Source organism: Taudactylus pleione, unplaced genomic scaffold, assembly GCF_031769625.1.
Source record: "Taudactylus pleione unplaced genomic scaffold, aTauple2 ptg000044l, whole genome shotgun sequence".
Classification (NCBI taxonomy): domain Eukaryota; kingdom Metazoa; phylum Chordata; class Amphibia; order Anura; family Myobatrachidae; genus Taudactylus; species Taudactylus pleione.
Genome location: NW_028284446.1, coordinates 1,230,972 through 1,245,707, shown reverse-complemented (window position 1 = coordinate 1,245,707; position 14,736 = coordinate 1,230,972). Strand labels below are relative to the sequence as shown.

The following is a 14,736-nucleotide window of genomic DNA, read 5'->3' as shown; positions in this document are numbered from 1 at the left end:
AGTGAATGTGTTTCTTGCACATAAAATAAATGGTTTTCTTACTTGTGTGCAAGTGAGGCGTAAGTGTCTGTGACATGTGCCTAGCACAACCCAGACACATGCTACTGATGTTAATTGGAGCACATCTCGAGCTCTACATATGGGTGGAATATGCTATTTTTGCATGTACCTTTTTAAATGGTAAATTACGCACATTTAGCGGGCAACTGCTTCAGTAGGGCATACAAAACCTATGCACTATGACATGGCCATTTCACATATTCCTTAAAGATTTCTGTTTCCATTGTTTCAAACGCTCATTTGGGCAGTTGCCCAGTACTAAAAAAGAGGGACAATTGGTAGAAATTTGGGAACAAAAGGGAAAGAAAAAAATCAGCTTAAGTAAAAAGTTACATTTTAGCCATCACCAGAGGGAGACATTGAGCCTCCAAAATGATTGGAATTTGGAAATAAAGTGAGGAACGGAAAAAATAGGGAGAAAATGTAGTGGGATTGGGCAGCTGTAAGAGGAAGGAAAGCTGATCAGCACAGAACAAAGGGAAACGGGAACTGAGAGTCAGATAAGGGGGTATAGCAGGGAGGGATATCAGGACCCCTTCCCAGGATTGCCAGGAGCCTGCAACACAGGACTGTCTGCTGTAACTGCAGGAGGGAAATATCAATACCTGGATAATATTACTTATTAATCATTTCTATGCAGTGTCCTGATCTGGTGGATTTTGCAGAAAAGTGAGTGAAAGTTGTTACCCTGTAAGAGGAGAGCAGAGAAGGGCAGCAGCCTCTGCTGGAGCAGCTGTCTGCTACGTCCTACTGCTCGCCCAGTCTTTTGTGTCTGGATAGAGAAAGTGCAGAAGGGGGTGGCTGCAGGATCTAACGGATCTCTCTGGGAAGTAGGAGATTTACAGGAAATTTGGAGAGCATCCGGCTCCAGAGACACAGACAGAGAGACAGAGGGGTCGAGTAAGGGAAGAAGAGGATAAAGTGACAGGGAAGAATGAAAGGAACAGACATGGATTGTGCGTAAGTGACTACATGTAATGCTGTGCTCTATGGACGGATCGGAGATCTACTAGCGCATTGATAATAGAATGTATATCCATTTCTTGTGAATACACACTGCACTCTACATCGTGATGGGACACGTGGAAAGGCAATATTACATGCAGCATGTATAATTATGGACAGCAAATGATATGGCATGGGTGTTACAAATAGTTTGAGCTATGGATTGAATAATTACACTGCACAGGCAATACATTAATATTAGCAGTCTGTATAAAATACAGACCCATATGATCTATTTTAGATAAATATATTTGTGTTCTGAAATTGGTGCATTTTATATTGTGCCTGTTTATGGCAGAGGAGTCAGGTAACAGGTACAAAGTTTAAAAATCAGACTTATAGCCCACAGTTATCTTCCTGCAGTTAGACACCACAAACCATACTGTATGCGCCATATTACCCAGATATACATGTACTTTTATACATTCACACAAAACACTTTATGTATCTTTAATGTTTAAAATATTCACTATCTTTAGTGTGTCCAGTGTCTCTCCTGCATATCTTTCTCCGTACAGCACACACACTATAAACTACTGTTCTAACTCACATCAATGTACTTGTATCTCTATAGATTGATATAATAATAGCATGCTTATCTATGCAGGATCACTTGTCTTTCCCCCCCACACTCTGCTTCCTTGTAGTTGTGTACAGCCCACCAGGCAGACTAAGATTTCTTTCTTTTTGGTGTATAATTTATGTCCCAGCAGTTTACAGAACATATCATTTGGAGCATAGAGCTTTCTCTCTTCACATGAACATGGGGTTTATTCTTTTTAAATTTCCCCAGTAATATAATGATTCTTTGTAGGCAGATGGGTTGAAGTGTAAACAATATAATTACAGAATATTTGTATATAGGTTCCACATAAGCGAAGCAGTACTCAGAAACCAGCAGGGTTCCTGATGTGAGGACATGTGTACTGTGCTGATGGAATCACCGGCAATAGAAATGTATGACACTGATGTATCTTTTACATAGCACATTTCATAGGATTCTACATGTGTTGGCTTTCTTTCCTTCACACTATCACTGATGTTAGAATCATCTAATCATTTGACAATTCAATGTGTAAAACTTCATAGTGATTCAACAGGATCACAGGCATATGGAGTCATTTTTTGTAGCTTGGTTTCTAATTATATAAAGTGGATGCATTTGAAATGAAAATCCAGGGCACTCATGTGACCTGAAGCCTATTTAGGACATAACATTAACCTCTTACTTTCTTTTACATCACATAAAGGGAATAATCTTGGAGAGAAATAAAATACCAACAATCAGCTTCTGTCATGTTTCTAGCACAGCCTGTAAAATGACACAAGCTGATACGTTGGTACTTTTCTCTCTTCACTTTTCCTCTCTCCAAGATTTTATAAATCTCCCTCATACGGTTATAGGGAACAATTACATTTCCTATTACTTTGGATGCATCTAGATTCTGAATTCTGGGAAAAAAGTTTTGGTGTTATATATTCTGGGATGTGTCAAAAAAAAAACCCCCACACATGGGAACCTTGCAAGTTTCCAAGTAATGACTTCCTCATCACAGCTCTCACTTGTAGGATTGAAAAAGTAATCTAAAGCTTTATTAACTGGAGAGTAACTTTCTAAAAGACAGGCCCATGCTTTTAAAATACAATCTGATGGCAGTAGAATATATTTATTGTTCCTTTAGTAAATATTATGTTTCAGTGTTTTGAAGCTTCTACTTAGATTTTAAAAGTAGAACCCATTATTCCTTATAATTTTATAGTAGTTCAGAAACGTTTTTTAAATATGTATGTTTGAGTGCTTACAAAATGCATTCTGAATCCTTATTTCTGTATATGAGCAATTTAAAGTTGCCAAAACATGTGAAGGTATTTTACATTCTCAACGTTTTGCTGTGAGCAAACCCTTAGAAGTTTTTTCTTTTTGTGTCAAAGTTTTAGATTAGACCTAGATTGAAACAGATGGTATTACTTCAATGCCAGGAACAAGAGGAGAAATATTTTCACCATTCTTCCTCATTCTATAATACGCAGATGGGCATTTGTCAAGCTAGTCTATAAAAATTATAGGTTGATTGCATACCAAAAGCTATATTTAAGTACCTATATGAACATTTTGATTTGCATGCTGAACTATATATTATGTAAATTCTTAGACTTATCTTGAGTGTATTGGTAGATATATTTGTCAATAGATTGCATATGAAAACCCCAATAGTTAGGTCAGGGCCGTAGCTAGGGTAGTGCGGCCGGTGCCATCGCACAGGGCACCACAGGTCAGGGGGCGCTGTTTTTGCCTGTCAAATTTCTGTTTTTTGTCATTCTCACTCACTTGTAGCTTCCTATTATCTCTTCCCCAGCATCTCCTGGCCTCCCCTATCTCTTCCCTGGCCCTTCCCCATGAGGCCATTCCCCTTTATTGGGTGCCTTATGTCCCTTTAAAAAATAAGGGGGACGCCAATGATCTTTCTGGCACAGGGCACCAAAAAGTCTAGTTACTGCTCTGAGTTAGGTTGTTTCATATGCAGCAAAATGTAATTTATTTACGTGTTGGTTCAAGATTCCTAATGCTGGCCATACACGCTGCAATTATCGGGACGATCCGCCTCACATCGGCGGATCGCCGCGATAATTGTAGCGTGTGGGGGGGGGCGACCGAGGGTTAAATATTGCTCAGTCGGGCATGCTGGATTGTCCAGCATGCCCGTCCGATGCGATATTCACCCGGTAACTGTCGGCCGCATCGGGCAGTGTATGCCCAGCGCAGCCGACAGATAGACATTTCCTGTGTTCCTTCCTACGGAAGGAACAGGGAAATGTCTCCTCCCCCGGGGGCGGAGCGCGGATGTCGGGCTATACACTGTGAGATTTCTCTCACAGTGTATGCCGCGGACATCTGCGGCTGGCAGCCGGCCAGATAAAATGTCTGTCGGTCTGACAGACATTTTATCTTGCCGTGTATGCCCAGCATTATTGAAGCTGAGCATACATTCTCAAGTAAAAGATATTTTATCTGACAGCCTGAAACCCAGCAGATATTGTGGCCATACACTGTGAGATATTTCACGGTGTATAGCCCATGATTTCTGCTTTTCCTCCAATGTGAAGGAACAGGGGAAATGTCTGGCGGCCGGCAGCAGCAGTGCATGCACTGTCTGATGTGGCCGAGCAATGATCGGATCAGTTGGACATGTTGGAAGATTTTTGATGTCCACCCGTCTAATCACCGCTATGCATAACGCAGTTATCGTCCCAATCTGCTGATAATCAGCAGATTGGGCCACTGATTGCAAATGTATGCTTGGCTTTAATAACCTCATATTGGTCCAGGGGAAAAAGTCACCTTACTTTGCAATAGGCTCACATTTTGCAACCTGTATCATTTAACAAGGAATGCTATTATGCACTTCACTCCATAAATTTCCTATCAGCTGGTGTCAGCCTACATTTCTACATCACGTGAACAGAGGAAAAAAAACATAAATATATTAAATCTGTAAGGTGTGTTCTGTCTCCAACATGCATGCTAAGTGGAATTCAGGCCGTGCGCCTCAACAGCTCCCACTGCCAAGAAGACAGGATAGGCTTAGGATGGGAGGAGAACCTGCCGGGCACAAGAAATTGGGTACATTTGGGAATATGGGGGCAGGACTGCGCAGGGGGGAGCAGACTGAGATGGTATGGAGCAGACAGAAAGAACAGCCTCACACACAGTAGCACCATCTTGTGCAAATTATTCAATAAAAGATGTACATAGGGGGATACTGCCAGCCCACAGTCAACAAATCAAGGCTTACATGAGGGCCAACTGCCAGCCTTTTGCCAGCAACACAAGGTATCCAAACTCCCCTGACAATGACACTAAAATGTCCATTGGGACCAGTGGAGTTGCTGACCCCAGTAGAGTAGAATTAGCTCAAACGTGTGTTGTGGTATAAAATGCCTTCTGTCTTCCTTGTCTTCATTGTCCAATTGCAGGAATCTAGGACTGGAAGCGGGTCATCAAGTTACCACTGAGTGACATGAGTCATGTGAGCTACACAATGTTACATGTTCAAGGCCGGATTAAGGCTTGCATGCCCCCACAACCTAGTTGCCCTGGGGTCCTCTTCAAGCCACACAGAGCTGAGCCTGCCCCCCCGAAAGTCCCACATGGAGGCCCCCCCAGATCACATGAAGACAGGGGCAAACACTCACACATACACATAAACAGCATACTCACAATAACACATATACACACATTGACACATACATACACAGTATACACAGTAACAAATATACACACACACACTAAAACAATACACATACATACTTACACTTGATGCAGCAGTTGCTGCTGGTACAGGTTGCAAAAGTCCCCGGGCACCTCCTCGATTCATTAGGCCCCATGACCTAATGCAGTGATTTGCTGGAATATGGGGCCGGGGTCTGCCTTATTGACTCTGCCCCCAATGCGGCCAGTGTAGAGGGGGAATAAGTGTGTCGGGGGGTCATGCGCTAGTGTGAAGCCGGCCCCTCTCCCCCTTAGAAAGCTGATGCAGCAGCACTGACTGTGCTGCTACATGCAGTAGAATAGCCGCGGCTGCAGAGCCTCCTCCCGGTAACAGGTGCCACTGTGTGAGGGGGCCCTGGGACGACCGCCCCTGTCGCCCCCCCCTTACTCCGGCCCTGTACATTGTTTTATTCTGTGCTCCCTATCACAAAGCAACTACAGTTTTAGAGGGGTATTTAGCAAAGCTGGGAGAGAGATAAAATTGTAAAAAATAAATGACCAACCAATCAGCTCCTAACTATCATTTTTTGAACACAACCTGCAAAAAGCTGATTGGTTAGTACTTTATCTCTCACAATGTTATCTCTTTCCCAGCTATGATAAATACCCCTTAGTCTCAGCTACAGCTGATTGTTCTTTTAAAATGTTTGTAGGGATGAAAATATCACTTGTTATGTAACATAGGGTCTGATTCAGATGTTTTGAATCTGCTCATGCATTTGAAACGCACTGTGCATGCGTCACAATGGTTACCGACTGGGACACAGATTGGAATTGTATGGAGATCCATGTAATTCCGATAGGCATTCCTGGGCGGTGACTTTCATCGACAAGCATGTCGGTGTGGCGTGTCATCATCAGGGACTGTGTCGGCACCGATGTTTCACTGGAACCGGCGGCCATGTACCATCGGACATTCTGGACACTGCCGATGTCCGGGACTATTTGCGCACTGTAGCGGATTACAGCCACAGCCTATGGCCGTCTCAGTAGACAGCCCATTGGCTGTGGCATTGGCATAAAGTCACTACCGCATTAGCGCCCGCCTCTGACTCAGGCCCATAAGGTGTAATGGAAAGGGTTAATTAAAGAAGTATGTTTGGGGAAATACACAAACCCGGTCCTTTACAAGCTGATGACAGTTCTGTCTTGTACATGTAATGATGGAGATTCATCTGGGCAATACTTTAAACTTTTTGTAATCTTTAAAAAGGGTCAAAACATGTTGTTTTTAAAGGTACATATATATTAGAATACTAGATGATGCAAATATAAGTTGTCTGATTCTTTAAACAGGCCAGCTCGTCATCTGCAAAGATCCATGCTTGTATATTTATAGATGCTCTCGTGTGACCTCATGTCACTTACTGCTACATTCTTATGGTATCAGAATACCCATGCTTGGCACTTGTAAAATGCTGCCGTCAATATCTGGTAAAGTGACATCGCTCAGAACAACAACTCAGATTAACAGCAATGATAGAGGGATTCTGTTCTCTGAATGCATTCCTTTGCAGAGAGAATAAATATTGCTTGATTGCAATGCAGGGATTTTTGTAGTGCAAAGTTTTAAATGGGTATATGGCTCTTAACTAATCACTCCTGTCCTTTCCTTGGCTGCTGTAAAGATGCTTATTTCTCTGCTGTGCAGGTATTCAGAAACACTTTGCTTATTATATGCAACTTCCGTGCTACACACTGCTACACACTGCTCCTTGTGCTTTAGTCTAATATTCCCCCATAATCACTGATTCTCATATATCACAATATTATATATCATCTTTTCTGGCATTTGTAGGGCCAGCAATTTATAATATTAACACATTGCACAGTGTTACAACGTTAGTTGTGCGTAATGAACATGTTGGTGCTTATGCAAGGTGTTGAACATATGCCCATTTACAGGGCATACCGTTATTACACTGACCATGCTCCAGAACTGGGCATATGCAAGTATGGGTGAGGCAGAGCCGTATATATTTCAAATGCATCTCCACAGAAAGGCAGAACTTGGCTGTAATTAGATGTTCTTACATAGGCAAAATTAATTTAAGGCTTGTCACTGGAAATGTGAGTTATGCAGTGTTGGATGTAAGCATAAATATACCTGTTTCTAGGCGTATCATTCGCATTAAGAATAGAATGGTGTAACTTATGGATAGGGGGCTGTGGCACTGCAAGACAAATACAATTTTGCATACGGGCAAATATATGCATTTATCTCCATGCCCACAGTGTGGGAGCACACATGGTCGGTATGTATACGACTCCTTGCGCTTTGTAACTTAGTATTTACAGATGATGGTACATACTGTACACTTAAAATGCATTGCTACTTTATCATGATAATGCCCATTGTGCTACAGTCCTGACAGTCGGCACACTAAGTCTGATTCAGAAGTATACACAATTTGCGATGTTTGCGGTGTTGAGTGATTATTTTTACACTGCGCATGCGCCATGTTTTATTGCCGATGGTAGAGTGATTTACAGTCAAGGAGCATTCGTGGGAGGTAATGGTGGGGGGTGGTAACTCAAACACAAATGTATCATGACCATTTTGGGGGGGTGTCTGTGCCTGCAACTGCAAATTCGTACACAGTGGTTATGGCTCTGGCGGCTTACTTGAGACGGACATTCGGAGCGACCATAGGTTTGCTCAGATCATCCATGCTGCAACCAATGTGCAACCCAAGCTGTTCCTGTGTACACAAGCGGCTGCGACACTTCCATATTTTCTCCCACCTCTAAATCAGGCCCACTGTCTTGACTTGTACAGTACTGGTGCACCAATCCAGTAGCAAAGTTAAATATGTTGTTTCTGTATTTTCCATATTTGTGTTAATGAAATCATTTTTGCTTATCTCCTTCATATGGTTCTTGAATGACACACTAAGTAAAATATTTCTTACTAGACAGTACTATACGGCTGCTACAGTTTCCTCAGGGACTTCTCCGTTTTTCATGCATGGAGTAGCTATGGGGACTCCAGCTACAGAGTGGAGCCACCATAGGAAAATAATGTCCTAGCTGCTACTGCAGCTTTAAAAGATGAATATTTAGTATAATTGTCACTATGTGCTACCTGTGTGATCACTCAGCATACAACAGATTGGGGCCTGGTCAGAGAAAGGGGCATGTGATGGTCATTGGAGGTGTATTATGTTATTGCACACCCCTGGACAGGTGTGCCCACAAGTGTGGAAACTGGAAGCAATCACAAACACCAATAGTTTGTAAGGTTCTCCAAAAAGGAAGTGAGGAAAACCGCACATGTATGTGGTTAATAGTATATAGAATATAAAAGTATATGTGTCTATCTATATACTGACCTATCTTAGTATGTATCATATAATAATGTTACCACAATGCCATACAGGTGTTCCCCAGAGTCAGGTATATGACGAGAAAAGAAAAGGACTTTTTTTTTCGTGGGGGGCACACTAATTTAAAACTTATCTTTTAAACGAAAAAAGGAAATTACTTTTTTGGGGGGGCACAATAATTTAAAAACGTGTACTTTTAAACGAGGAACGGAAAGGACTCTTTTTTGGGGGGCACGCTACTCGATTTCTTTTAATATTTTATTCAGTAAAAGTTAAGTTTTAAATATGTTACAAATCTCATCTATTAGTGTGTCCCCAAAAAAGAGTCCTTTTTTTTTCTAGTTTGAAATGCCATTAGTTTGTATACAGAAAAAACATACAACTAAATCTAGCATATGTATCATTCCACACTAGACACGATTAAATAAAGAAAATTAACTTTGTCTGTTTAAGGATTATGTATTGAAGTATCAGTGTTAGGGTTGTGTCACATGGACGCTCCAGCTGCTCAAGTGCTAACTCCATAGCGCCCAAGGGGAACAGAGTGATTAAGCTCTGAAGATAGTGCATGCGTCATTTTCTGCGCTTAATCACTTTCATGTGACAGGGAAAGAATGTTCCACTTTCACTTCAGTGTGCCAGTATGGGAGCCATTCAGGGATATGAACCTTAAGCTGTGATTACACTATACAATTTTCTGTCATATATGTCCAATCTGGCTGGTTGGAATGATAACCTGGTAATGTATGGGAGCAAATTACAATTTGCTCACAAACACTGGAAAATAGCCAAAAATGGTTGTTCAGACAAATTGGTTAAAACACACAAATATAACCAATTTGAACAATTTTTTTGTCCTTTTTTCAGTGTTTAAAACCATATGATCGACTGTCATTTGCTCCCAAATATTACCAGGTTTTCATTCCAACCAGCCAGATTGGACAGATATCTGACAGAAAATTGTATAGTGGATGCCCAGCTTAAGTCTTGCTGGAAATGCGTGAATTTAAGGGGCCTATCCACAAGGTGACCTGAAGACTGATCGTCTAACGTTCAGACCTTCAGGTTGCCGAGGTGCGGTGCCCGCACTGCATGGCGTTTACTGAACGTCATTCAGTGCAGGATTTCGACCTCCTATATCTGAACATGCCGAACCTGACAAGCATCGTCAGGTTGACGGGCATGTTCAGTAGATAGTCAGGGTTGGCAAGGACCCAGCGTGCACGCTCATCGCTGGTCCTTGCCGGCTATCCATTACTAGACTTTCTGAACCTTCTGACCAAAACCTCCTGGTTTTGGTTGGATTGTTCACGTAGTCGTGTAATGGATAAGTTAGAGAACAAACAAAAGTAACAAAATCTGCAAATTGACGTTTCTATGTATATATTGTTTATTTCACATTGCTGATACTAGAGGATATTTTTACTTACATGCTTTTCCAGGTAGACTTGCTAATACATTCTGCTGCTGTTAGAAAACAAGGTAAAATATTTAAATTTAAGCAGTGCGATAGAAACTTGTAATGTTCCATTAACAAGATGTCTATGCTGGCACTATTGTTTCTTTCTGACTAAAATATAACCCTCTCCAATAGACAAGAGAGGATAGCCTTTAAATTCTGCTTATCGATCACAAACCAACTGGAAAATATCCCCTTTGCATGCATTATGTTAGTTTCCAGAAGCTCCAACAGAGTATATATCGAAGTGTATGGTCAGTTCAGAGACCCAGGGTGCTCTTGCTGATTTTGTATAGGCGCCCCGTAGATGAGGCACTAGGTCTTCCCAATCTGCATAAATATTATGCTCCCACTAGATCCTCTGACATGCACATACTAAGGTTTGAGGAGGACCTCAAAGTGGACAAACTTGGTTTTCTATCCCATTGTAGCCCATCTCAAATTGGTGTGAAGAAGTGGATTGTTCCACATATTTTGCAGTACTAATCCTGATGTTCAGATATTTTACCCTTGATGTACGTTGATGTGGCTTTATACCTATTAGACCATACTTTGTTATCTCTATTCCACATATCGTTGATTCCTAGAATTTGTTGGCCCTCATGATCTGAAAGTATACTTGAAAAAGCTCTTACAGTCAAAAAAGATTTATTGCCAATGATCATAGTACGTTTGCACTTGGGGACTTTATTTGGCAAACGTTGAAAGTTTCACCGATATATTACGCTAGAAGGAGCTTGTTGTTTTTATTTTTTGCAGATTCGCCACCTATGTGAACCATAGAAATCTGACTAGTAGCTGCCACCTGTTCAAGCGGGGAGTATATTCTCTCTCAGAGACTGCACTGTACATTTACTTACTGTCTATATATTGTTTTGGCAGTAATGTATTCATTATATGTATTATATATATATATATATATATATATACATGCACACACACAACACTGTGCAAACGTTTTAGGCAGTGTAGACAAATGCTGCAAAATAAGAATGCTTTCAATAATAGAAGTGTTAATAGTTTATTTTATTTTAACAAAATGCAAAGTGAATGAACAGAAGATAAATCAAAATCAAATCAATATTTGATGTGACCACCCTTTGCCTTCAAAACAGCATCAATTCTTCTAGGTGCACTTGTCAGGGATTTTGTAGGATTTTAGTCAGGTGTATGATTGACCAATCATACCAAATAGGTGATAATGATCTTAATTTTCATATGTAGGTTGAAACACACTCATTAACTGAAATAGAAACAGCTGTGTAGGAGGCTTAAAACTGGGTGAGGAACAGCCAAACTCTGCTACAAAGGTGAGGTTGTGGAAGACAGTTTTATGTAATGCACCATGGCAAGACTGAGCACAGCAACAGGACAGAAGGTAGTTATAAGTAGTGCAAAAACAAGTGTGCATAAGCAAGGTCTCTCATAGACAAAGATTTGAAAGCAGACTGGGGTTTCAAGTTGTGCTGTTCAAGCTCTTTTGTAGAAGAACAAAGAAATGCACAACGTTGAGGACCGTAGAAGCAGTGGTTGGCCAAGGAAACTTAGTGCATGAGATGAAAGACACATTATGCTTACTTCCCTTCGAAATCGGAAGATGTCCAGCAGTGCCATCAGCTCAGAACTGGCAGAAACCAATGGGACCCAGTACACCCATTTACTGTTCGGAGAAGTCTGGCCAGAAGTGGCCTTCATACAAAAATTGTGGCCAAAAAAACCATACCTTTGACATGGAAACAAGGACAATAGACTCAACTATGCACAAAAACATAGGAACTGGGGAGCACAAAAATGGCAGCAGGTGCTCTGGACTGATGAGTCAAAATTTGAAATATTTGGTTGTAACAGAAGGCAGTTTGCTTGCCGAAGGGCTGGAGAGTGGTACAATAATGAGTGTTTGCAGACTACAGTGAAGCATGGTGGAGGTCCTTGTAAGTTTGGGACTGCATTTCTGAAAATGGAGTTGGGGATTTGGTCAGGATTAATGGTGTCTTCAACAGTGGCCTCCCTCCCCGCGGTGTCACAGCCATGTGCCGCTGAAAAGGGAGTGTGGCCACACAGGAAGGGGGCATGGCCACGAGCGAAGGGTGAGTGACCATGTGGCCCGAACCCCAGTGCCTATTACTTGAGGGGGAAGGGGGGTGCAGGAGGTCTCTGTGTGGAGTGCCAGCCAGCTCCCTCAGTGTCAGGAGCCAAGTGCTGTACTTAATGCTACAGTGCAGCACCCGGCTCCTGTCAGTGAGGGGTGTCACCCTCGGCAGATGACACCCGGGTGCAGACCGCACCCCCCTTGTGACGCCACTGGTCTTCAATGCTGAGAAATACATGCAGGTACTTATTCATCATGCAATACCATCAGGGAGGCTTCTGATTGGCTCCAAATTTATTCTGCAGCAGGACAACGACCCCAAACATACAGCCAATGTCATTAAGAACTATCTTCAGCGTAAAGAAGAACAAGGAGTCCTGGAAGTGATGAAATGGACCCCACAGAGTCCTGAACTCAACATCATTGAGTCTGTCTGGGATTACATGAAGAGACATAAGGATTTCAGCATTCCTTCATCCACAGAAGATCTGTGGTTCTTCAAGATGTTTGGAACAACCTCCCTGCTGAGTTCCTTCAAAAACTGTGTGCAAGTGAAGAATTGATGCTGTTTTGAAGGCAAAGGGTGGTCACACTTAATATTGATTTGATTTATATTTAACTTCTGTTCATTCACTATGCATTTTGTTAATTGATAAAAATAAACTATTAACGCTTCTATTTTTTAAAGCAAACTTACTTTGCAGCATTTTTTCCACACCTGCCTAAAACTTTTATGTATGTGTGTATATATATATATCTATACAGTGCATCCGGAAAGTATTCACAACGCTTCACTTTTTCCACATTTTGTTATGTTACAGCCTTATTCCAAAATGGAATAAATTAATTTTTGTCCTCAAAATTCTACACACAATACCCCATAATGACAACGTGTAAAAAGTTTTTTTGAGATTTTTGTAAATTTAATAAAGAAAAACCCTAAGAAATCACATGTACATAAATATACAGCCTTTGCTCAATACTTTGTTAAAGCATTTTTAGCAGCAATTAAAGCCTCAAGTCTTTTTGAATATGATGCCACAATCTTGGCACACCTATCTTTGGGCAGTTTCGCCCATTCCTCTTTGCAGCACCTCTCAAGCTCCATTGGGTTGGATGGGAAGCGTCGGTGCACAGCCATTTTCAGATCTCTCCAGAGATGTTCAATCGGATACAAGTTTGGGCTCTGGCTGGGCCACTCAAGGACTTAATTACAAGGAAAAAAGTCTGTGGTCGCACAGGTACAACAATGCACAAATATTTCAAATATAACAAATTGTGACTAAAAAACTAGTAGTATGGTGTAGATAATTATGGTGTATTAAACTAGAAATCCCTATGTATCTGTATTCAAAAGCAGCAGATATTTTTCTGTACTCTTCCCCAGATTTGTGCCTTGAGACAGTACTGTCTCGGAGGTCTACAGACAATTTCTTGGACTTCATGCTTGGTTTGTGCTCTGACATGCACTGCCAAGTGTGGGACCTTATATAGACAGGTGTATGCCTTTCAAAATCATGTCCAATCAACTGAATTTACCACAGGTGGACTCCAGTTAAGCTGCAGGAACATCTCAAGGATGATCAGTTGAAACAGCATGCACCTGAGCTCAATTTTGAGCTTCATGGCAAAGGCTGTGAATACTTTGTACATGTGATTTCTTAGTTTTTTTTTGTAATTAAATTTGCAAAAATCTAAAAAAAACTTTTTTAAACGTTGTCATTATGGGGTATTGTGTATAGAATTTTAAGGACAAAAATGAATTTATTCCATTTTGGAAGAAGGCTGTAACATATCAAAATGTGGAAAAAGTGAAGTGCTGTGAATACTCTCCGGATGCACTGTATTTAAGGGATACGTGAGATTTTTGGGATAAATTAAAAATCAGTACTTTTCCGAATGGTTCATATTTGGTAACTATGGATGTATGTTCTTTATACACCATAATTCCCCATGAGGAAGGACTGAATGCCCTCCGTAAAGCATTGACAAATATGAATTCTGATTGTTACCTCACTGATCATCCACCAGTTGAGTTTCTGTTGGAAATGACAGGGTTAATTTTGAATAACAATTATTTCATATATGGGAAGGATTATTACCCGCAATGCTCTGGGACAGCGATGGGATCGAATCTTGCACCAGCCTATGCGAATATCTATATGGTTGAGTACAATACTACACAAATATTCCCACTGTTCCAGAGCAAGATTCTCTATTTAAATGCTTCATCGATGATGTATTCCTTATTTGGAGTGACACTAAAGAAAGTTTTATTGATATGATGACCCATCTAAATTGTCTTGATGGCCCTGTTAAATTTACATATCAGATTGATGAAGCTAAGATCAATTTTCTTGATCTGATGGTCTATAAGGATGGCATGACTCTGGGGACCACCCTTTATAAGAAAAAAAAACCAGATTGTAATACATTTCTGCATGCCTCCAGTTTCCATCCAATTAATTTGAAGGAAAACCTACCAGTTTCTCAATATCTTCGTGTATTCAGGAATAATACTGATGTA

The 14,736-nt window shown here is 41.0% G+C and overlaps 1 protein-coding gene across 1 annotated transcript in view; it reads left to right on the top strand.

Moving 5' to 3' along the window:
* Nucleotides 1–558: 558 nt before the first annotated feature.
* The window catches only part of HOMER3 (homer scaffold protein 3), a 127,263-nt gene continuing 113,085 nt past the window's right edge, over nt 559–14,736 (top strand). Inside the window, exon 1 of the mRNA XM_088460332.1 lies at nt 559–1,020. Within this exon, the coding sequence (XP_088316458.1) occupies nt 995–1,020 (26 nt within the window). The 5' untranslated portion in view covers nt 559–994. The remainder of the gene's footprint in view (nt 1,021–14,736) is intronic.